General features: G+C 69.4%; 1 protein-coding gene across 1 annotated transcript in view; it reads left to right on the forward strand.

Moving 5' to 3' along the window:
* Nucleotides 1-22778, forward strand: part of LOC132386939 (polyhomeotic-like protein 1) — a gene marked incomplete at its 3' end in the record, with an annotated part of 61990 nt that overhangs the window by 22463 nt on the left and 16749 nt on the right. The window contains exons 5-7 of the mRNA XM_059959291.1: nt 4330-4470; nt 12942-13070; nt 22412-22682. Of these exons, the coding sequence (XP_059815274.1) occupies nt 4330-4470; nt 12942-13070; nt 22412-22682 (541 nt within the window). The remainder of the gene's footprint in view (nt 1-4329; nt 4471-12941; nt 13071-22411; nt 22683-22778) is intronic.

The raw sequence follows: 22778 nt of genomic DNA on the forward strand, positions 1-22778 counted from the left end.
CCCCTCCACTCTCCCCGATCTCTGCCTTCCTCCGTCCCCCTCACTTCCCCTGTCCCAACTGACCCAGATCACGTGAGTCACCCCTCCACTCTCCCCCGATCTCTGCGTCCCACCGTCCCCCTCACTTCCCCGTCCAGAGTGACCCAGATCACCGTGAATCACCCCTCCACTCCCCCCGATCTCTGCGTCCCTCCGTCCCCCTCACTTCCCCGTCCAGAGTGACCCAGATCACCGTGAATCACCTCTCCACTCCCCCCGATCACTGCGTCCCTCCGTCCCCCTCACTTCCCCCTCCGGAGTGACCCAGATCACCGTGAGTCACCCCTCCACTCCCCCCCGATCTCTGCGTCCCTCCGTCCCCCTCACTTCCCCGTCCAGAGTGACCCAGATCACCGTGAGTCACCCCTCCACTCTCCCCCGATCTCTGCGTCCCTCCGTCCCCTTCACTTCCCCGTCCGGAGTGACCCAGATCACCGTGAGTCACCCCTCCACTCTCCCCGATCTCTGTGTTCCACCGTCCCCCTCACTTCCCCGTCCGGCGTGACCCAGATCACCGTGAGTCACCCCTCCACTCTCCCCAATCTCTGCGCCCTCCGTCCCCCTCACTTCCTCGTCCGGAGTTACCCAGATCACTGTGAGTCACCCCTCCACTCCCCCCGATCTCTGCGTCCCTCCGTCCCCCTCACTTCCCCGTCCCAACTGACCCAGATCACCGTGAGTCACCCCTCCACTCTCCCCGATCTCTGCGTCCCTCCGTTCCCCTCACTTCCCCCATCCGGAGTGACCCAGATCACCGTGAGTCACCCCTCCACTCTCCCCGATCTCTGCGTCCCTCCGTCCCCCTCACTTCCCCCGTCCGGAGTGACCCAGATCACCGTGAGTCACCCCTCCACTCCCCCCGATCTCTGCGTCCCTCCGTCCCCCTCACTTCCCCCTCCGGAGTTACCCAGATCACCGTGAGTCACCCCTCCTCTCCCCCCCGATCTCTGCGTCCCTCCGTCCCCCTCACTTCCCCCGTCCGGAGTGACCCAGATCACCGTGAGTCACCCCTCCACTCCCCCCGATCTCTGCGTCCCTCCGTCCCCCTCACTTCCCCCGTCCGGAGTGACCCAGATCACCGTGAGTCACCCCTCCACTCTCCCCGATCTCTGCGTCCCTCCGTCCCCCTCACTTCCCCCGTCCGGAGTGACCCAGATCACCGTGAGTCACCCCTCCACTCCCCCCCGATCTCTGCGTTCCTCCGTCCCCCTCACTTCCCCCTCTGGAGTGACCCAGATCACCGTGAGTCACTTCTCCACACTCCCCCCGATCTCTGCGTCCCTCCGTCTCCCTCACTTCCCCCGTCCGGAGTGACCCAGATCACCGTGAGTCACCCCTCCACTCCCCCCGATCTCTGCGTCCCTCCGTCCCCCTCACTTCCCCCTCCGGAGTGACCCAGATCACCGTGAGTCACCCCTCCACTCCCCCCGATCTCTGCGTCCCTCCGTCCCCCTCACTTCCCCCTCCGGAGTGACCCAGATCACCGTGAGTCACCCCTCCACTCCCCCCGATCTCTGCGTCCCTCCGTCCCCCTCACTTCCCCGTCCGGAGTGACCCAGATCACCGTGAGTCACCCCTCCACTCCCCCCGATCTCTGCGTCCCTCCGTCCCCCTCACTTCCCCGTCCCAACTGACCCAGATCACCGTGAGTCACCCCTCCACTCTCCCCCGATCTCTGCGTTCCTCCGTCCCCCTCACTTCCCCCGTCCGGAGTGACCCAGATCACTGTGAGTCACCCCTCCACTCTCCCCGATCTCTGCGTCCCTCCGTCCCCCTCTCTTCCCCCGTCCGGAGTTACCCAGATCACCGTGAGTCACCCCTCCACTCTCCCCGATCTCTGCGTCCCTCCGTCCCCCTCACTTCCCCGTCCGGAGTGACCCAGATCACCGTGAGTCACCCCTCCTCTCCCCCCGATCTCTGCATCCCTCCGTCCCCCTCTCTTCCCCGTCCAGAGTGACCCAGATCACCGTGAGTCACCCCTCCACTCCCCCGATCTCTGTGTCCCTCCGTCCCCCTCACTTCCCCGTCCGGAGTGACCCAGATCACTGTGAGTCACCCCTCCACTCTCCCCGATCTCTGCGTCCCTCCGTCCCCCTCACTTCCCCCTCCGGAGTGACCCAGATCACCGTGAGTCACCCCTCCACTCTCCCCCAATCTCTGCGTCCCTCCGTCCCCCTCACTTCCCCGTCCCCACTGACCCAGATCACGTGAGTCATACTCCACTCTCCCCGATCTCTGTGTTCCTCCGTCCCCCTCTCTTCCCCGTCCGGAGTGACCCAGATCACCGTGAGTCACCCCTCCTCTCCCCCCGATCTCTGCGTCCCTCCGTCCCCCTCACTTCCCCCGTCCGGAGTGACCCAGATCACCGTGAGTCACCCCTCCACTCCCCCCGATCTCTGCGTCCCTCCGTCCCCCTCACTTCCCCCGTCCGGAGTGACCCAGATCACCGTGAGTCACCCCTCCACTCTCCCCGATCTCTGCGTCCCTCCGTCCCCCTCACTTCCCCCGTCCGGAGTGACCCAGATCACCGTGAGTCACCCCTCCACTCCCCCCCGATCTCTGCGTTCCTCCGTCCCCCTCACTTCCCCCTCTGGAGTGACCCAGATCACCGTGAGTCACTTCTCCACACTCCCCCCGATCTCTGCGTCCCTCCGTCTCCCTCACTTCCCCCGTCCGGAGTGACCCAGATCACCGTGAGTCACCCCTCCACTCCCCCCGATCTCTGCGTCCCTCCGTCCCCCTCACTTCCCCCTCCGGAGTGACCCAGATCACCGTGAGTCACCCCTCCACTCCCCCCGATCTCTGCGTCCCTCCGTCCCCCTCACTTCCCCCTCCGGAGTGACCCAGATCACCGTGAGTCACCCCTCCACTCCCCCCGATCTCTGCGTCCCTCCGTCCCCCTCACTTCCCCGTCCGGAGTGACCCAGATCACCGTGAGTCACCCCTCCACTCCCTCCGATCTCTGCGTCCCTCCGTCCCCCTCACTTCCCCGTCCCAACTGACCCAGATCACCGTGAGTCACCCCTCCACTCTCCCCCGATCTCTGCGTTCCTCCGTCCCCCTCACTTCCCCCGTCCGGAGTGACCCAGATCACTGTGAGTCACCCCTCCACTCTCCCCGATCTCTGCGTCCCTCCGTCCCCCTCTCTTCCCCCGTCCGGAGTTACCCAGATCACCGTGAGTCACCCCTCCACTCTCCCCGATCTCTGCGTCCCTCCGTCCCCCTCACTTCCCCGTCCGGAGTGACCCAGATCACCGTGAGTCACCCCTCCTCTCCCCCCGATCTCTGCATCCCTCCGTCCCCCTCTCTTCCCCGTCCAGAGTGACCCAGATCACCGTGAGTCACCCCTCCACTCCCCCGATCTCTGTGTCCCTCCGTCCCCCTCACTTCCCCGTCCGGAGTGACCCAGATCACTGTGAGTCACCCCTCCACTCTCCCCGATCTCTGCGTCCCTCCGTCCCCCTCACTTCCCCCTCCGGAGTGACCCAGATCACCGTGAGTCACCCCTCCACTCTCCCCCAATCTCTGCGTCCCTCCGTCCCCCTCACTTCCCCGTCCCCACTGACCCAGATCACGTGAGTCATACTCCACTCTCCCCGATCTCTGTGTTCCTCCGTCCCCCTCTCTTCCCCGTCCGGAGTGACCCAGATCACCGTGAGTCACCCCTCCTCTCCCCCCGATCTCTGCGTCCCTCCGTCCCCCTCACTTCCCCCTCCGGAGTGACCCAGATCACCGTGAGTCACCCCTCCTCTCCCCCCGATCTCTGCATCCCTCCGTCCCCCTCTCTTCCCCGTCCAGAGTGACCCAGATCACCGTGAGTCACCCCTCCTCTCCCCCCGATCTCTGCGTCCCTCCGTCCCCCTCACTTCCCCCTCCGGAGTGACCCAGATCACCGTGAGTCACCCCTCCTCTCCCCCCGATCTCTGCATCCCTCCGTCCCCCTCTCTTCCCCGTCCAGAGTGACCCAGATCACCGTGAGTCACCCCTCCACTCCCCCGATCTCTGCGTCCCTCCGTCCCCCTCACTTCCCCCTCCGGAGTGACCCAGATCACCGTGAGTCACCCCTCCTCTCCCCCCGATCTCTGCATCCCTCCGTCCCCCTCTCTTCCCCGTCCAGAGTGACCCAGATCACCGTGAGTCACCCCTCCACTCCCCCGATCTCTGCGTCCCTCCGTCCCCCTCACTTCCCCCTCCGGAGTGACCCAGATCACCGTGAGTCACCCCTCCACTCTCCCCCGATCTCTGTGTCCGCCCCGGGTGCCTGACCGCGTGTGTTTTTCCCCTCTCCAGGTGAATCTGTCGAGCACGGCGGTCTCTCAGGCCAGCGCCCGGCCGCAGGCGGTCAGCTCTCCGGCCACCAGTGTCCTGCTCGGGCCCAGCAGTCCGTCGCTCTCCCCCAGTCAGGCCAAGATGTACCTGCAGGCCCAGGTGGTGAGTACAGGCCAGTGGCGGCTTCCCTACCTCTCCTCACATCCCTCCCCTCTTACCCCTCTCCCCTCCCCTCCCCATTCTATCCTCCTTGCACCTGTCCTGCCTTTTCTCTTCCCGTGTCCCTCTCCCCCCTCGCCTTATCTACACCACTCTCTCCTACTCTCCATTTCCCCCTTCCCCCCTCCTGTTCTCTTCCTCCCTCTCCACACCCACTCCCCTGTACAACTCTCTCCTTTTCATCTGCTCTCTCCCTCTAACCCCTCTCCCCCCTCGCCTTATCTACAACACTCTCTCCTACTCTCCATTTCCCCCTTCTCCCCTCCTGTTCTCTTCCTCCCTCTCCACACCCACTCCCCTGTACAACTCTCTCCGTTTCATCTGCTCTCTCCCTCTAACCCCTCTCTCCCCTCGCCTTATCTACACCTACTCTCCATTTCCCCCTTCCCCCGTCCTGTTCTCTTCCTCCCTCTCCAGACCCACTCCCCTGTACAACTCTCTCCGTTTCATCTGCTCTCTCCCTCTAACCCCACTCTCTCCCTCTGTCCCCTCTTTCCCTCCCCCTCTCACGTGCCCCTCTCACTTTCTCCCTCGTCCCTCTCCTGTTCTTCCTGCCTCCAACCTCACCCTTTCCCCCCGGGGTGGGGTGGGGGATGTCAGTCCCTCTCTGACCCTGGTGTCACCCTTTCCCCCTGGGGTGGGGTGGGGTGGGGGGTGTCAGTCCCTCTCTGACCCTGGTGTCACCCTTTCCCCCCGGGGTGGGGTGGGGTGGGGGGTGTCAGTCCCTCTCTGACCCTGGTGTCACCCTTTCCCCCCGGGGTGGGGTGGGGTGGGGGGTGTCAGTCCCTCTCTGACCCTGGTGTCACCGTTTCCCCCCGGGGTGGGGTGGGGGATGTCAGTCCCTCTCTGACCCTGGTGTCACCCTTTCCCCCCGGGGTGGGGTGGGGTGGGGGGTGTCAGTCCCTCTCTGACCCTGGTGTCATCCTTTCCCCCTGGGGTGAGGTGGGGTGGGGGGTGTCGGTCCCTCTCTGACCCTGGTGTCACCCTTTCCCCCCGGGGTGGGGTGGGGTGGGGGGTGTCGGTCCCTCTCTGACCCTGGTGTCACCCTTTCCCCCTGGGGTGGGGTGGGGGATGTCAGTCCCTCTCTGACCCTGGTGTCACCCTTTCCCCCCGGGGTGGGGTGGGGTGGGGGGTGTCAGTCCCTCTCTGACCCTGGTGTCACCCTTTCCCCCCGGGGTGGGGTGGGGTGGGGGGTGTCGGTCCCTCTCTGACCCTGGTGTCACTGTTTCCCCCCGGGGTGGGGTGGGGGGTGTCAGTCCCTCTCTGACCCTGGTGTCACCCTTTCCCCCCGGAGTGAGGTGGGGTGGGGGGTGTCAGTCCCTCTCTGACCCTGGTGTCACCCTTTCCCCCTGGGGTGGGGTGGGGTGTGTCAGTCCCTCTCTGACCCTGGTGTCACCCTTTCCCCCCGGGGTGGGGTGGGGTGGGGGGTGTCAGTCCCTCTCTGACCTGGTGTCACCCTTTCCCCCCGGGGTGGGGTGGGGTGGGGGGGCGTCAGTCCCTCTCTGACCCTGGTGTCACCCTTTCCCCCCGGGGTGGGGTGGGCGGTGTCAGTCCCTCTCTGACCCTGATGTCAACCTTTCCCCCCGGGGTGGGGTGGGGGGTGTCAGTCCCTCTCTGACCCTGGTGTCACCCTTTCCCCCCGGGGCGGGGTGGGGTGGGGGGTGTCGGTCCCTCTCTGACCCTGGTGTCACCCTTTCCCCCCGGGGTGGGGTGGGGTGGGGGGTGTCAGTCCCTCTCTGACCCTGGTGTCACCCTTTCCCCCCGGGGTGGGGTGGGGTGGGGGGTGTCAGTCCCTCTCTGACCCTGGTGTCACCCTTTCCCCCCGGGGTGGGGTGGTGTGTGTCAGTCCCTCTCTGACCCTGGTGTCACCCTTTCCCCCCGGGGTGGGGTGGGGTGGGGTGTGTCAGTCCCTCTCTGACCCTGGTGTCACCCTTTCCCCCCGGGGTGGGGTGTGTCAGTCCCTCTCTGACCCTGGTGTCACCCTTTCCCCCCGGGGTGGGGTGGGGGGTGTCAGTCCCTCTCTGACCCTGGAGTCACCCTTTCCCCCCGGGGTGAGGTGGGGTGGGGGGTGTCAGTCCCTCTCTGACCCTGGAGTCACCCTTTCCCCCCGGGGTGAGGTGGGGTGGGGTGTGTCAGTCCCTCTCTGACCCTGGTGTCACCCTTTCCCCCCGGGCTGGGGTGGGGTGGGGGGTGTCAGTCCCTCTCTGACCCTGGTGTCATCCTTTCCCCCTGGGGTGAGGTGGGGTGGGGGGTGTCGGTCCCTCTCTGACCCTGGTGTCACCCTTTCCCCCCGGGGTGGGGTGGGGTGGGGGGTGTCGGTCCCTCTCTGACCCTGGTGTCACCCTTTCCCCCCGGGGTGGGGTGGGGTGTGTCGGTCCCTCTCTGACCCTGGTGTCACCCTTTCCCCCCGGGGTGGGGTGGGGTGGGGGGTGTCGGTCCCTCTCTGACCCTGGTGTCACCCTTTCCCCCCGGGGTGGGGTGGGGTGGGGGGTGTCAGTCCCTCTCTGACCCTGGTGTCACCCTTTCCCCCCGGGGTGGGGTGGGCGGTGTCAGTCCCTCTCTGACCTTGATGTCAACCTTTCCCCCCGGGGTGGGGTGGGGGGTATCAGTCCCTCTCTGACCCTGGTGTCACCCTTTCCCCCCGGGGCGGGGTGGGGTGGGGGGTGTCGGTCCCTCTCTGACCCTGGTGTCACCCTTTCCCCCCGGGGTGGGGTGGGGTGGGGGGTGTCAGTCCCTCTCTGACCCTGGTGTCACCCTTTCCCCCCGGGGTGGGGTGGGGTGGGGGGTGTCAGTCCCTCTCTGACCCTGGTGTCACCCTTTCCCCCCGGGGTGGGGTGGTGTGTGTCAGTCCCTCTCTGACCCTGGTGTCACCCTTTCCCCCCGGGGTGGGGTGGGGTGGGGTGTGTCAGTCCCTCTCTGACCCTGGTGTCACCCTTTCCCCCAGGGGTGGGGTGGGGTGTGTCAGTCCCTCTCTGACCCTGGTGTCACCCTTTCCCCCCGGGGTGGGGTGGGGTGGGGGGTGTCAGTCCCTCTCTGACCCTGGAGTCACCCTTTCCCCCCGGGGTGAGGTGGGGTGGGGGGTGTCAGTCCCTCTCTGACCCTGGAGTCACCCTTTCCCCCCGGGGTGAGGTGGGGTGGGGTGTGTCAGTCCCTCTCTGACCCTGGTGTCACCCTTTCCCCCCGGGCTGGGGTGGGGTGGGGGGTGTCAGTCCCTCTCTGACCCTGGTGTCACCCTTTCCCCCCCGGGGTGGGGTGGGGTGGGGGGTGTCAGTCCCTCTCTAACCCTGGTGTCACCCTTTCCCCCCGGGGTGGGGTGGGGTGGGGGGTGTCAGTCCCTCTCTGACCCTGGTGTCACCCTTTCCCCCCGGGGTGGGGTGGTGTGTGTCAGTCCCTCTCTGACCCTGGTGTCACCCTTTCCCCCCGGGGTGGGGTGGGGTGGGGTGTGTCAGTCCCTCTCTGACCCTGGTGTCACCCTTTCCCCCCGGGGTGGGGTGTGTCAGTCCCTCTCTGACCCTGGTGTCACCCTTTCCCCCCGGGGTGGGGTGGGGTGGGGGGGTGTCAGTCCCTCTCTGACCCTGGAGTCACCCTTTCCCCCCGGGGTGAGGTGGGGTGGGGGGTGTCAGTCCCTCTCTGACCCTGGAGTCACCCTTTCCCCCCGGGGTGAGGTGGGGTGGGGTGTGTCAGTCCCTCTCTGACCCTGGTGTCACCCTTTCCCCCCGGGCTGGGGTGGGGTGGGGGGTGTCAGTCCCTCTCTGACCCTGGTGTCATCCTTTCCCCCCGGGGTGGGGTGGGGTGTGTCAGTCCCTCTCTGACCCTGGTGTCACCCTTTCCCCCCGGGGTGAGGTGGGGTGGGGGGTGTCGGTACCTCTCTGACCCTGGTGTCACCCTTTCCCCCCGGGGTGGGGTGGTGTGTGTCAGTCCCTCTCTGACCCTGGTGTCACCCTTTCCCCCCGGGGTGGGGTGGGGTGGGGGGTGTCGGTCCCTCTCTGACCCTGGTGTCACCCTTTCCCCCTGGGGTGGGGTGGGGGATGTCAGTCCCTCTCTGACCCTGGTGTCACCCTTTCCCCCCGGGGTGGGGTGGGGTGGGGGGTGTCAGTCCCTCTCTGACCCTGGTGTCACCCTTTCCCCCCGGGGTGGGGTGGGGTGGGGGGTGTCGGTCCCTCTCTGACCCTGGTGTCACCCTTTCCCCCCGGGGTGGGGTGGGGTGTGTCGGTCCCTCTCTGACCCTGGTGTCACCCTTTCCCCCCGGGGTGGGGTGGGGTGGGGGGTGTCAGTCCCTCTCTGACCCTGGTGTCACCCTTTCCCCCCGGGGTGGGGTGGGGTGGGGGGGCGTCAGTCCCTCTCTGACCCTGGTGTCACCCTTTCCCCCCGGGGTGGGGTGGGCGGTGTCAGTCCCTCTCTGACCCTGATGTCAACCTTTCCCCCCGGGGTGGGGTGGGGGGTGTCAGTCCCTCTCTGACCCTGGTGTCACCCTTTCCCCCCGGGGCGGGGTGGTGTGGGGGGTGTCAGTCCCTCTCTGACCCTGGTGTCACCCTTTCCCCCCTGGGTGGGGTGGGGTGGGGGGTGTCAGTCCCTCTCTGACCCTGGTGTCACCCTTTCCCCCCGGGGTGGGGTGGGGTGGGGTGTGTCAGTCCCTCTCTGACCCTGGTGTCACCCTTTCCCCCCGGGGTGGGGTGGGGTGTGTCAGTCCCTCTCTGACCCTGGTGTCACCCTTTCCCCCCGGGGTGGGGTGGGGTGGGGGGTGTCAGTCCCTCTCTGACCCTGGAGTCACCCTTTCCCCCCGGGGTGAGTTGGGGTGGGGGGTGTCAGTCCCTCTCTGACCCTGGAGTCACCCTTTCCCCCCGGGGTGAGGTGGGGTGGGGTGTGTCAGTCCCTCTCTGACCCTGGTGTCACCCTTTCCCCCCGGGCTGGGGTGGGGTGGGGGGTGTCAGTCCCTCTCTGACCCTGGTGTCACCCTTTCCCCCCCGGGGTGGGGTGGGGTGGGGGGTGTCAGTCCCTCTCTGACCCTGGAGTCACCCTTTCCCCCCGGGGTGAGGTGGGGTGGGGTGTGTCAGTCCCTCTCTGACCCTGGTGTCACCCTTTCCCCCCGGGCTGGGGTGGGGTGGGGGGTGTCAGTCCCTCTCTGACCCTGGTGTCATCCTTTCCCCCCGGGGTGGGGTGGGGTGTGTCAGTCCCTCTCTGACCCTGGTGTCACCCTTTCCCCCCGGGGTGAGGTGGGGTGGGGGGTGTCGGTACCTCTCTGACCCTGGTGTCACCCTTTCCCCCCGGGGTGGGGTGGTGTGTGTCAGTCCCTCTCTGACCCTGGTGTCACCCTTTCCCCCCGGGGTGGGGTGGGGTGGGGGGTGTCGGTCCCTCTCTGACCCTGGTGTCACCCTTTCCCCCTGGGGTGGGGTGGGGGATGTCAGTCCCTCTCTGACCCTGGTGTCACCCTTTCCCCCCGGGGTGGGGTGGGGTGGGGGGTGTCAGTCCCTCTCTGACCCTGGTGTCACCCTTTCCCCCCGGGGTGGGGTGGGGTGTGTCGGTCCCTCTCTGACCCTGGTGTCACCCTTTCCCCCCGGGGTGGGGTGGGGTGTGTCGGTCCCTCTCTGACCCTGGTGTCACCCTTTCCCCCCGGGGTGGGGTGGGGTGGGGGGTGTCAGTCCCTCTCTGACCCTGGTGTCACCCTTTCCCCCCGGGGTGGGGTGGGGTGGGGGGGCGTCAGTCCCTCTCTGACCCTGGTGTCACCCTTTCCCCCCGGGGTGGGGTGGGCGGTGTCAGTCCCTCTCTGACCCTGATGTCAACCTTTCCCCCCGGGGTGGGGTGGGGGGTGTCAGTCCCTCTCTGACCCTGGTGTCACCCTTTCCCCCCGGGGCGGGGTGGTGTGGGGGGTGTCAGTCCCTCTCTGACCCTGGTGTCACCCTTTCCCCCCTGGGTGGGGTGGGGTGGGGGGTGTCAGTCCCTCTCTGACCCTGGTGTCACCCTTTCCCCCCGGGGTGGGGTGGGGTGGGGTGTGTCAGTCCCTCTCTGACCCTGGTGTCACCCTTTCCCCCCGGGGTGGGGTGGGGTGTGTCAGTCCCTCTCTGACCCTGGTGTCACCCTTTCCCCCCGGGGTGGGGTGGGGTGGGGGGTGTCAGTCCCTCTCTGACCCTGGAGTCACCCTTTCCCCCCGGGGTGAGTTGGGGTGGGGGGTGTCAGTCCCTCTCTGACCCTGGAGTCACCCTTTCCCCCCGGGGTGAGGTGGGGTGGGGTGTGTCAGTCCCTCTCTGACCCTGGTGTCACCCTTTCCCCCCGGGCTGGGGTGGGGTGGGGGGTGTCAGTCCCTCTCTGACCCTGGTGTCACCCTTTCCCCCCCGGGGTGGGGTGGGGTGGGGGGTGTCAGTCCCTCTCTGACCCTGGTGTTACCCTTTCCCCCCGGGGTGGGGTGGGGTGGGGGGTGTCAGTCCCTCTCTGACCCTGGTGTCACCCTTTCCCCCCGGGGTGAGGTGGGGTGGGGTGTGTCAGTCCCTCTCTGACCCTGGAGTCACCCTTTCCCCCCGGGGTGGGGTGGGGTGTGTCAGTCCCTCTCTGACCCTGGTGTCACCCTTTCCCCCCGGGGTGGGGTGGGGTGGGGGGGCGTCAGTCCCTCTCTGACCCTGGTGTCACCCTTTCCCCCCGGGGTGAGGTGGGGTGGGGGGGCGTCAGTCCCTCTCTGACCCTGGTGTCACCCTTTCCCCCCGGTGTGGGGGGGTGTCGGTCCCTCTCTGACCCTGTTGTCACCCTTTACCCCTGGTGTGGGGTGGGGTGGGGGGTGTCAGTCCCTCTCTGACCCTGGTGTCACCCTTTCCCCCCGGGGTGGGGTGGGGGGTGTCAGCCCGCTCTGACCCTGGTGTCACCCTTTCCCCCTGGGGTGGGGTGGGTGGTGTCGGTCCCTCTCTGACCCTGGTGTCACCCTTTCCCCCCGGGGTGGGGTGGGGTGTGTCAGTCCCTCTCTGACCCTGGTGTCACCCTTTCCCCCCGGGGTGAGGTGGGGTGGGGGGTGTCGGTCCCTCTCTGACCCTGGTGTCACCCTTTCCCCCCGGGGTGGGGTGGGGTGGGGGGTGTCAGTCCCTCTCTGACCCTGGTGTCATCCTTTCCCCCCGGGGTGAGGTGGGGTGGGGGGTGTCGGTCCCTCTCTGACCCTGGTGTCACCCTTTCCCCCGGGGGGTGTCAGTCCCTCTCTGACCCTGGTGTCACCCTTTCCCCCCCGGGGTGGGGTGGGGTGGGGGGTGTCAGTCCCTCTCTGACCCTGGTGTCACCCTTTCCCCCCGGGGTGGTGTGGGGTGGGGGGTGTCAGTCCCTCTCTGACCCTGGTGTCACCCTTTCCCCCCGGGGTGGGGTGGGAGGTGTCAGTCCCTCTCTGACCCTGGTGTCACCCTTTCCCCCCGGGGTGGGGTAGGGTGGGGTGGGGGGGCGTCAGTCCCTCTCTGACCCTGGTGTTACCCTTTCCCCCCGGGGTGAGGTGGGGTGGGGGGTGTCGGTCCCTCTCTGACCCTGGTGTCACCCTTTCCCCCCGGGGTGGGGTGGGGTGGGGGGTGTCGGTCCCTCTCTGACCCTGGTGTTACCCTTTCCCCCCGGGGCGGGGTGGGGTGGGGGGTGTCAGTCCCTCTCTGACCCTGGTGTCACCCTTTCCCCCCGGGGTGGGGTGGGGTGGGGGGTGTCAGTCCCTCTCTGACCGTGGTGTCACCCTTTCCCCCCGGGGTGGGGTGGGGTGTGGGGGCGTCAGTCCCTCTCTGACCCTGGTGTCACCCTTTCCCCCCGGGGTGAGGTGGGGTGGGGGATGTCAGTCCCTCTCTGACCCTGGTGTCACCCTTTCCCCCCGGGGTGAGGTGGGGTGGGGGGTGTCGGTCCCTCTCTGACCCTGGTGTCACCCTTTCCCCCCGGGGTGGGGTGGGGTGGGGGGTGTCAGTCCCTCTCTGACCCTGGTGTTACCCTTTCCCCCTGGGGCGGGGTGGGGTGGGGGGGCGTCAGTCCCTCTCTGACCCTGGTGTTACCCTTTCCCCCCGGGGTGAGGTGGGGTGGGGGGTGTCGGTCCCTCTCTGACCCTGGTGTTACCCTTTCCCCCCGGGGTGGGGTTGGGTGGGGGGTGTCAGTCCCTCTCTGACCCTGGTGTTACCCTTTCCCCCCGGGGTGAGGTGGGGTGGGGGGTGTCGGTCCCTCTCTGACCCTGGTGTTACCCTTTCCCCCCGGGGTGGGGTGGGGTGGGGGGTGTCAGTCCCTCTCTGACCCTGGTGTCACCCTTTCCCCCCGGGGTGGGGTGGGGTGGGGGGTGTCAGTCCCTCTCTGACCCTGGTGTCACCCTTTCCCCCTGGGGTGGGGTGGGGGGTGTCAGTCCCTCTCTGACCCTGGTGTCACCCTTTCCCCCTGGGGTGGGGTGGGGGGTGTCAGCCCGCTCTGACCCTGGTGTCTGTTCCCCACAGGTAGCTCGGACCCTGACCCGCAGTGCCCCGCTCACCCACCAGCTCATCCTGATGCCCGGGGGCAGCGTGGCCACCGTGCAGTCTGACCTGGCTCCTGCTACCAGCGTGGCCCACTCCGACACTGACCAGGTAACCATCGTCGGAGGGTGTGTGGAGATACACACCCCGTTTCACTCAATCCTGGTGCTTGTCCAGCTCTTCTGTCCCTATGCCTATCTCCTCGGTGCCTCTGTGCCCGTCTCCCACTCCCCGGTGTCCCTGTGCCCGTCTCCCACTCCCCGGTGTCCCTGTGCCTGTCTCCCGTTCCCCGGTGCCCCTGTGCCCGTCTCCAACTCCCCAGTGTCACTGTGCCCGTCTCCCGTTCCCCGGTGCCCCTGTGCCTGTCTCCCACTCCCTGGTGTCCCTGTGCCCGTCTCCAACTCCCCGGTGTCCCTGTGCCTGTCTCCAGTTCCCCGGTGCCACTGTGCCCGTCTCCCACTCCCTGGTGTCCCTGTGCCCGTCTCCAACTCCCCGGTGCCACTGTGCCGGTCTCCCACTCCTCGGTGCCCCTGTGCCCGACTCCCGTTCCCCAGTGTCCCTGTGCCCGTCTCCCGCTGCCCGCTGCCCCTGTGCCCGTCTCCCACTCCCCGGTGCCCCTGTGCCCGTCTCCCACTCCCCCGTGTCCCTGTGCCTGTCTCCAACTCCGCGGTGCCACTGTGCCCGACTCCCGTTCCCCGGTGTCCCTGTGCCTGTCTCCCACTCCCCGGTGCCTCTGTGCCCGTTTCCCGCTCCCCGGTGCTCCTGTGCCCGACTCCCGTTCCCCAGTGTCCCTGTGCCCGTCTCCCGCTGCCCGCTGCCCCTGTGCCCGTCTCCCGCTCCCCGGTGCCCTTGTGCCCGTCTCCAACTCCCCAGTGTCACTGTGCCCGTCTCCCGTTCCCCGGTGCCCCTGTGCCTGTCTCCCACTCCCTGGTGTCCCTGTGCCCGTCTCCAACTCCCCGGTGTCCCTGTGCCTGTCTCCAGTTCCCCGGTGCCACTGTGCCCGTCTCCCACTCCATGGTGTCCCTGTGCCCGTCTCCAACTCCCCGGTGCCACTGTGCCGGTCTCCCACTCCTCGGTGCCCCTGTGCCCGACTCCCGTTCCCCAGTGTCCCTGTGCCCGTCTCCCGCTGCCCGCTGCCTCTGTGCCCGTCTCCCGCTCCCCGGTGCTCCTGTGCCCGACTCCCGTTCCCCAGTGTCCCTGTGCCCGTCTCCCGCTGCCCGCTGCCCCTGTGCCCGTTCTCCCGCTCCCCGGTGCCCTTGTGCCCGTCTCCCACCTCCCCAGTGTCACTGTGCCCGTCTCCCGTTCCCCCGGTGCCCCTGTGCCTGACTCCACTCCCCAGTGTCACTGTGCCCGTCTCTCCGTTCCCCGGTGCCCCTGTGCCTGACTCTCCCACTCCCCAGTGTCCCTGTGCCCGTCTCCCACTCCCCGGTGCCCCTGTGCCCGTCTCCCGCTCCCCGGTGCCCTTGTGCCCGTCTCCAACTCCCCAGTGTCACTGTGCCCGTCTCCCGTTCCCCGGTGCCCCTGTGCCTGACTCCCACTCCCTGGTGTCCCTGTGCCCGTCTCCAACTCCCCGGCTGTCCCTGTGCCTGTCTCCAATTCCCCGGTGCCCCTGTGCCCGTCTTCCACTCCCCGGTGCCCACTGTGCCCGACTCCCGTTCCCCAGGTGCCCCTGTGCCCCGACTCCCGTTCCCCGGTGCCCTCTGTGCCGACTTCCCACTCCCCAGTGTCCCTGTGCCCATCTCCCACTCCCCGGTGTCCCTGTGCCCATCTCCCCACTCCCCGGTGCCCCTGTGCCCATCTCCCACTCCCCCGGTGCCCCTGTGCCTGTCTCCCACTCCCCGGTGCCCCTGTGCCCAATCTCCCCGCTCCCCGGTGCCTCTGCCCGTCTCCCAATCCCCGGTGCCTCTGCCCGTCTCCACTCCCCGGTGCCCCTGTGCCTGTCTCCCGCTCCCCGGTGCCCCTTGTGCCCGTCTCCCACTCCCCGGTGTCCCTGTGCCCGTCTCCAACTCCCCGGTGTCCCTGTGCCGTCTCCAACTCCCCGGTGTCCCTGTGCCCGTCTCCAACTCCCCGGTGCACCTGTGCCCGACTCCCGTTCCCGGTGCCCCTGTGCCCGACTCCCGTTCCCCGGTGTCCCTGTGCCTGTCTCCCGCTCCCCGGTGCCCCTGTGCCCGACTCCCGTTCCCCGGTGCACCTGTGCCCGACTCCCGTTCCCCGGTGCCCCGGTGCCCCTGTGCCCGACTCCCGTTCCCCGGTGCCCCTGTGCCCGACTCCCGTTCCCCGGTGCCCCTGTGCCCGACTCCCGTTCCCCGGTGCCCCTGTGCCCGACTCCCACTCCCCGGTGTCCCTGTGCCCGTCTCCCACTCCCCGGTGTCCCTGTGCCCGTCTCCCGTTCCCCGGTGTCCCTGTGCCCATCTCCCGTTCCCCTGTGCCCGTCTCCCACTCCCCGGTGTCCCTGTGCCTGTCTCCCACTCCTCGGTGCCCCTGTGCCCGACTCCCGTTCCCCAGTGTCCCTGTGCCTGTCTCCCGCTGCCCGCTGCCCCTGTGCCCGTCTCCCACTCCCCGGTGCCACTGTGCCCGACTCCCGTTCCCCGGTGTCCCTGTGCCTGTCTCCCACTCCCCGGTGCCTCTGTGCCCGTCCCCCGCTCCCCGGTGCTCCTGTGCCCGACTCCCGTTCCCCAGTGTCCCTGTGCCCGTCTCCCGCTGCCCCTGTGCCCGTCTCCCACTCCCCGGTGCCCCCGTGCCCGTCTCCCGCTCCCCGGTGCCCTTGTGCCCGTCTCCAACTCCCCAGTGTCACTGTGCCCGTCTCCCGTTCCCCGGTGCCCCTGTGCCCGACTCCCACTCCCTGGTGTCCCTGTGCCCGTCTCCAACTCCCCGGTGTCCCTGTGCCCGTCTCCAATTCCCCGGTGCCACTGTGCCCGTCTCCCACTCCCCGGTGCCACTGTGCCCGACTCCCGTTCCCCGGTGTCCCTGTGCCTGTCTCCCGCTCCCCGGTGCCCCTGTGCCCGACTCCCGTTCCCCGGTGCCCCTGTGCCCGACTCCCACTCCCCAGTGTCCCTGTGCCCATCTCCCACTCCCCGGTGTCCCTGTGCCCATCTCCCACTCCCCTGTGCCCGTCTCCCACTCCCCGGTGCCCCTGTGCCCGTCTCCCACTCCCCGGTGCCCCTGTGCCCATCTCCCGCTCCCCGGTGCCTCTCCCCGTCTCCCACTCCCCGGTGCCCCTGTGCCCGTCTCCAACTCCCCGGTGTCCCTGTGCCTGTCTCCAACTCCGCGGTGCCCCTGTGCCCGTCTCCCACTCCCCGGTGCCACTGTGCCCGACTCCCGTTCCCCGGTGTCCCTGTGCCCATCTCCCACTCCCCGGTGCCCCTGTGCCCGTCTCCCACTCCCCGGTGCCACTGTGCCCGACTCCCGTTCCCCGGTGTCCCTGTGCCCGTCTCCCACTCCCCGGTGCCACTGTGCCCGACTCCCGCTCCCCGGTGTCCCTGTGCCCATCTCCCACTCCCCGGTGCCCCTGTGCCCGTCTCCCGCTCCCCGGTGCACCTGTGCCCGACTCCCGTTCCCCGGTGCACCTGTGCCCGACTCCCGTTCCCCGGTGCACCTGTGCCCGACTCCCGTTCCCCGGTGCCCCTGTGCCCGACTCCCGTTCCCCGGTGCCCCTGTGCCCGACTCCCGTTCCCCGGTGCCCCTGTGCCCGACTCCCGTTCCCCGGTGCCCCTGTGCCCGACTCCCACTTCCCAGTGTCCCTGTGCCCGTCTCCCACTCCCCCGTGTCCCTGTGCCCGTCTCCCGTTCCCCGGTGTCCCTGTGCCCATCTCCCGTTCCCCTGTGCCCGTCTCCCACTCCCCGGTGTCCCTGTGCCTGTCTCCAACTCCCCGGTGTTCCTGTGCCTGTCTCCCACTCCCCGGTGTCCCTGTGCCTGTCTCCAACTCCCCGGTGCCCCTGTGCCCGTCTCCCACTCCCCGGTGTCCCTGTGCCCGTCTCCCACTCCCCGGTGTCCCTGTGCCCGTCTCCAACTCCCCGGTGTCCCTGTGCCCGTCTCCAACTCCCCGGTGTCCCTGTGCCTGTCTCCAACTCCGCGGTGCCCCTGTGCCCGTCTCCAACTCCCCGGTGCACCTGTGCCCGACTCCCGTTCCCCGGTGCCCCTGTGCCCGACTCCCGTTCCCCGGTGTCCCTGTGCCTGTCTCCCGCTCCCCGGTGCCCCTGTGCCCGACTCCCGTTCCCCGGTGCACCTGTGCCCGACTCCCGTTCCCCGGTGCCCCTGTGCCCGACTCCCGTTCCCGGTGCCCCTGTGCCCGACTCCCGTTCCCCGGTGCCCCTGTGCCCGACTCCCGTTCCCCGGTGCCCCTGTGCCCGACTCCCGTTCCCCGGTGCCCCTGTGCCCGACTCCCACTCCCCAGTGTCCCTGTGCCCGTCTCCCACTCCCCGGTGTCCCTGTGCCCGTCTCCCGTTCCCCGGTGTCCCTGTGCCCATCTCCCGTTCCCCTGTGCCCGTCTCCCACTCCCCGGTGTCCCTGTGCCTGTCTCCCACTCCTCGGTGCCCCTGTGCCCGACTCCCGTTCCCCAGTGTCCCTGTGCCCGTCTCCCACTCCCCGGTGCCACTGTGCCCGACTCCCGTTCCCCGGTGTCCCTGTGCCTGTCTCCCACTCCCCGGTGCCTCTGTGCCCGTCCCCCGCTCCCCGGTGCTCCTGTGCCCGACTCCCGTTCCCCAGTGTCCCTGTGCCCGTCTCCCGCTGCCCCTGTGCCCGTCTCCCACTCCCCGGTGCCCCCGTGCCCGTCTCCCGCTCCCCGGTGCCCTTGTGCCCGTCTCCAACTCCCCAGTGTCACTGTGCCCGTCTCCCGTTCCCCGGTGCCCCTGTGCCCGACTCCCGTTCCCCGGTGTCCCTGTGCCCGACTCCCGTTCCCCGGTGCCCCTGTGCCCGACTCCCACTCCCCGGTGTCCCTGTGCCCATCTCCCACTCCCCGGTGTCCCTGTGCCCATCTCCCACTCCCCTGTGCCCGTCTCCCACTCCCCGGTGCCCCTGTGCCCGTCTCCCACTCCCCGGTGCCCCTGTGCCCATCTCCCGCTCCCCGGTGCCTCTCCCCGTCTCCCGCTCCCCGGTGCCCCTGTGCCTGACTCCCGCTCCCCGGTGCCCCTGTGCCCGTCTCCCACTCCCCGGTGTCCCTGTGCCCGTCTCCCACTCCCCGGTGTCCCTGTGCCCGTCTCCCACTCCCCGGTGTCCCTGTGCCCGTCTCCAACTCCGCGGTGCCCCTGTGCCCGTCTCCCACTCCCCGGTGCCACTGTGCCCGACTCCCGTTCCCCGGTGTCCCTGTGCCTGTCTCCCGCTCCCCGGTGCACCTGTGCCCGACTCCCGTTCCCCGGTGCACCTGTGCCCGACTCCCGTTCCCCGGTGCACCTGTGCCCGACTCCCGTTCCCCAGTGTCCCTGTGCCCGTCTCCCGTTCCCCGGTGCACCTGTGCCTGACTCCCGTTCCCCGGTGCCCCTGTGCCCGACTCCCGTTCCCCGGTGCCCCTGTGCCCGACTCCCGTTCCCCGGTGCCCCTGTGCCCGACTCCCACTTCCCAGTGTCCCTGTGCCCGTCTCCCACTCCCCCGTGTCCCTGTGCCCGTCTCCCGTTCCCCGGTGTCCCTGTGCCCATCTCCCGTTCCCCTGTGCCCGTCTCCCACTCCCCGGTGTCCCTGTGCCTGTCTCCCACTCCTCGGTGCCCCTGTGCCCGACTCCCGTTCCCCAGTGTCCCTGTGCCCGTCTCCCGCTGCCCGCTGCCCCTGTGCCCGTCTCCCACTCCCCGGTGCCCCTGTGCCCGTCTCCCACTCCCCGGTGCCACTGTGCCCGACTCCCGTTCCCCGGTGTCCCTGTGCCTGTCTCCCACTCCCCGGTGCCTCTGTGCCCGTCCCCCGCTCCCCGGTGCTCCTGTGCCCGACTCCCGTTCCCCAGTGTCCCTGTGCCCGTCTCCCGCTGCCCCTGTGCCCGTCTCCCACTCCCCGGTGCCCCCGTGCCCGTCTCCCGCTCCCCGGTGCCCTTGTGCCCGTCTCCAACTCCCCAGTGTCACTGTGCCCGTCTCCCGTTCCCCGGTGCCCCTGTGCCCGACTCCCACTCCCTGGTGTCCCTGTGCCCGTCTCCAACTCCCCGGTGTCCCTGTGCCCGTCTCCAATTCCCCGGTGCCACTGTGCCCGTCTCCCACTCCCCGGTGCCACTGTGCCCGACTCCCGTTCCCCGGTGTCCCTGTGCCTGTCTCCCGCTCCCCGGTGCCCCTGTGCCCGACTCCCGCTCCCCGGTGTCCCTGTGCCCGACTCCCGCTCCCCGGTGCCCCTGTGCCCATCTCCCACTCCCCGGTGCCCCTGTGCCCGTCTCCCGCTCCCCGGTGCACCTGTGCCCGACTCCCGTTCCCCGGTGCACCTGTGCCCGACTCCCGTTCCCCGGTGCCCCTGTGCCCGACTCCCGTTCCCCGGTGCCCCTGTGCCCGACTCCCGTTCCCCGGTGCCCCTGTGCCCGACTCCCGTTCCCCGGTGCCCCTGTGCCCGACTCCCGTTCCCCGGTGTCCCTGTGCCCGACTCCCACTTCCCAGTGTCCCTGTGCCCGTCTCCCACTCCCCCGTGTCCCTGTGCCCGTCTCCCGTTCCCCGGTGTCCCTGTGCCCGTCTCCCGTTCCCCTGTGCCCGTCTCCCACTCCCCGGTGTCCCTGTGCCTGTCTCCAACTCCCCGGTGTTCCTGTGCCTGTCTCCCACTCCCCGGTGTCCCTGTGCCTGTCTCCAACTCCCTGGTGCCCCTGTGCCCGTCTCCCACTCCCCGGTGTCCCTGTGCCCGTCTCCCACTCCCCGGTGTCCCTGTGCCCGTCTCCAACTCCCCGGTGTCCCTGTGCCCATCTCCAACTCCCCGGTGTCCCTGTGCCTGTCTCCAACTCCGCGGTGCCCCTGTGCCCGTCTCCAACTCCCCGGTGCACCTGTGCCCGACTCCCGTTCCCCGGTGCCCCTGTGCCCGACTCCCGTTCCCCGGTGTCCCTGTGCCTGTCTCCCGCTCCCCGGTGCCCCTGTGCCCGACTCCCGTTCCCCGGTGCACCTGTGCCCGACTCCCGTTCCCCGGTGCCCCTGTGCCCGACTCCCGTTCCCCGGTGCCCCTGTGCCCGACTCCCGTTCCCCGGTGCCCCTGTGCCCGACTCCCGTTCCCCGGTGCCCCTGTGCCCGACTCCCGTTCCCCGGTGCCCCTGTGCCCGACTCCCACTCCCCAGTGTCCCTGTGCCCGTCTCCCACTCCCCGGTGTCCCTGTGCCCGTCTCCCGTTCCCCGGTGTCCCTGTGCCCATCTCCCGTTCCCCTGTGCCCGTCTCCCACTCCCCGGTGTCCCTGTGCCTGTCTCCCACTCCTCGGTGCCCCTGTGCCCGACTCCCGTTCCCCAGTGTCCCTGTGCCCGTCTCCCGCTGCCCGCTGCCCCTGTGCCCGTCTCCCACTCCCCGGTGCCCCTGTGCCCGTCTCCCACTCCCCGGTGCCACTGTGCCCGACTCCCGTTCCCCGGTGTCCCTGTGCCTGTCTCCCACTCCCCGGTGCCTCTGTGCCCGTCCCCCGCTCCCCGGTGCTCCTGTGCCCGACTCCCGTTCCCCAGTGTCCCTGTGCCCGTCTCCCGCTGCCCCTGTGCCCGTCTCCCACTCCCCGGTGCCCCCGTGCCCGTCTCCCGCTCCCCGGTGCCCTTGTGCCCGTCTCCAACTCCCCAGTGTCACTGTGCCCGTCTCCCGTTCCCCGGTGCCCCTGTGCCCGACTCCCGTTCCCCGGTGTCCCTGTGCCCGACTCCCGTTCCCCGGTGCCCCTGTGCCCGACTCCCACTCCCCGGTGTCCCTGTGCCCATCTCCCACTCCCCGGTGTCCCTGTGCCCATCTCCCACTCCCCTGTGCCCGTCTCCCACTCCCCGGTGCCCCTGTGCCCGTCTCCCACTCCCCGGTGCCCCTGTGCCCATCTCCCGCTCCCCGGTGCCTCTCCCCGTCTCCCGCTCCCCGGTGCCCCTGTGCCTGTCTCCCGCTCCCCGGTGCCCCTGTGCCCGTCTCCCACTCCCCGGTGTCCCTGTGCCCGTCTCCCACTCCCCGGTGTCCCTGTGCCCGTCTCCCACTCCCCGGTGTCCCTGTGCCCGTCTCCAACTCCGCGGTGCCCCTGTGCCCGTCTCCCACTCCCCGGTGTCCCTGTGCCCGTCTCCCACTCCCCGGTGTCCCTGTGCCCGTCTCCAACTCCGCGGTGCCCCTGTGCCCGTCTCCCACTCCCCGGTGTCCCTGTGCCCGTCTCCCACTCCCCGGTGTCCCTGTGCCCGTCTCCAACTCCGCGGTGCCCCTGTGCCCGTCTCCCACTCCCCGGTGCCACTGTGCCCGACTCCCGTTCCCCGGTGTCCCTGTGCCTGTCTCCCGCTCCCCGGTGCACCTGTGCCCGACTCCCGTTCCCCGGTGCACCTGTGCCCGACTCCCGTTCCCCGGTGCACCTGTGCCCGACTCCCGTTCCCCGGTGCACCTGTGCCTGACTCCCGTTCCCCGGTGCCCCTGTGCCCGACTCCCGTTCCCCGGTGCCCCTGTGCCCGACTCCCGTTCCCCGGTGCCCCTGTGCCCGACTCCCACTTCCCGGTGTCCCTGTGCCCGTCTCCCACTCCCCCGTGTCCCTGTGCCCGTCTCCCGTTCCCCGGTGTCCCTGTGCCCATCTCCCGTTCCCCTGTGCCCGTCTCCCACTCCCCGGTGTCCCTGTGCCTGTCTCCAACTCCCTGGTGCCCCTGTGCCCGTCTCCCACTCCCCGGTGTCCCTGTGCCCGTCTCCCACTCCCCGGTGCCCCTGTGCCCGTCTCCCACTCCCCGGTGCCCCTGTGCCCGTCTCCCACTCCCCGGTGCCCCTGTGCCCGACTCCCGCTCCCCAGTGCCCCTGTGCCCGTCTCCCACTCCCCGGTGTCCCTGTGCCCGTCTCCCGTTCCCCGGTGGCCCTGTGCCCGTCTCCCACTCCCCGGTGCCCCTGTGCCCGTCTCCCGTTCCCCGGTGTCCATGTGCCCGTCTCCCACTCCCCGGTGCCCCTGTGCCCGTCTCCCACTCCCCGGTGCCACTGTGCCCGTCTCCCGCTCCCCCGGTGCCTCTGTGCCCGTCTCCCGCTCCCCGGTGCCCCTGTGCCCGTCTCCCACTCCCCAGTGCCCCTGTGCCCGTCTCCCGTTCCCCGGTGTCCCTGTGCCCGTCTCCCGCTCCCCGGTGCCCCTGTGCCCGTCTCCCACTCCCCAGTGCCCCTGTGCCCGTCTCCCGTTCCCCGGTGTCCCTGTGCCCGTCTCCCGTTCCCCGGTGCCCCTGTGCCCGTCTCCCGCTCCCCGGTGCCTCTGTGCCCGTCTCCCACTCCCCAGTGTCCCTGTGCCCGTCTCCCATTCCCCGGTGTGCCTGTACCTGTCTGATTGTCTGCCCCCCTCTCCCAGCCACGCGTCTGTGTTTGCCTCTGACGCACTCTTCTCTCTCTGCTTTTCTACAGGCCCAGAACCTGGCGGTGCGCACCCAGGCCCAGCTCCAGCTGCCCGCGGCCCCCAAGGCCCCCCCCACCACCACCCTCACCGTCAGCCCCTCGTCCAGCCTCAACCTGTCCCAGAGCTCCTCGGGGCAGCCCCCGGCCTCGGCCAAGGCCCAGGGGGAGGGCGAGGCCGGGGCCAAGAAGTCAGAGGCGGAAGGCAGCGCGTCCACCCCCGGCGGGGGCATCAACCTGGCCCGGACGCTGACACCCGCTGGGCACACCCTCATCAGCTCAGGTCTGTCCGTCGGTAACGGCGGGGGGGGGGGGGTGTGTGGGTTGGGTCGCGAGAGGGGAGAGAGAGGGCTTTCTTCAGCTTCACACTCCATCCCCC

The sequence above is a fragment of the Hypanus sabinus genome, unplaced genomic scaffold (assembly GCF_030144855.1).
Source record: "Hypanus sabinus isolate sHypSab1 unplaced genomic scaffold, sHypSab1.hap1 scaffold_1401, whole genome shotgun sequence".
Taxonomy (NCBI): Eukaryota; Metazoa; Chordata; class Chondrichthyes; order Myliobatiformes; family Dasyatidae; genus Hypanus; species Hypanus sabinus.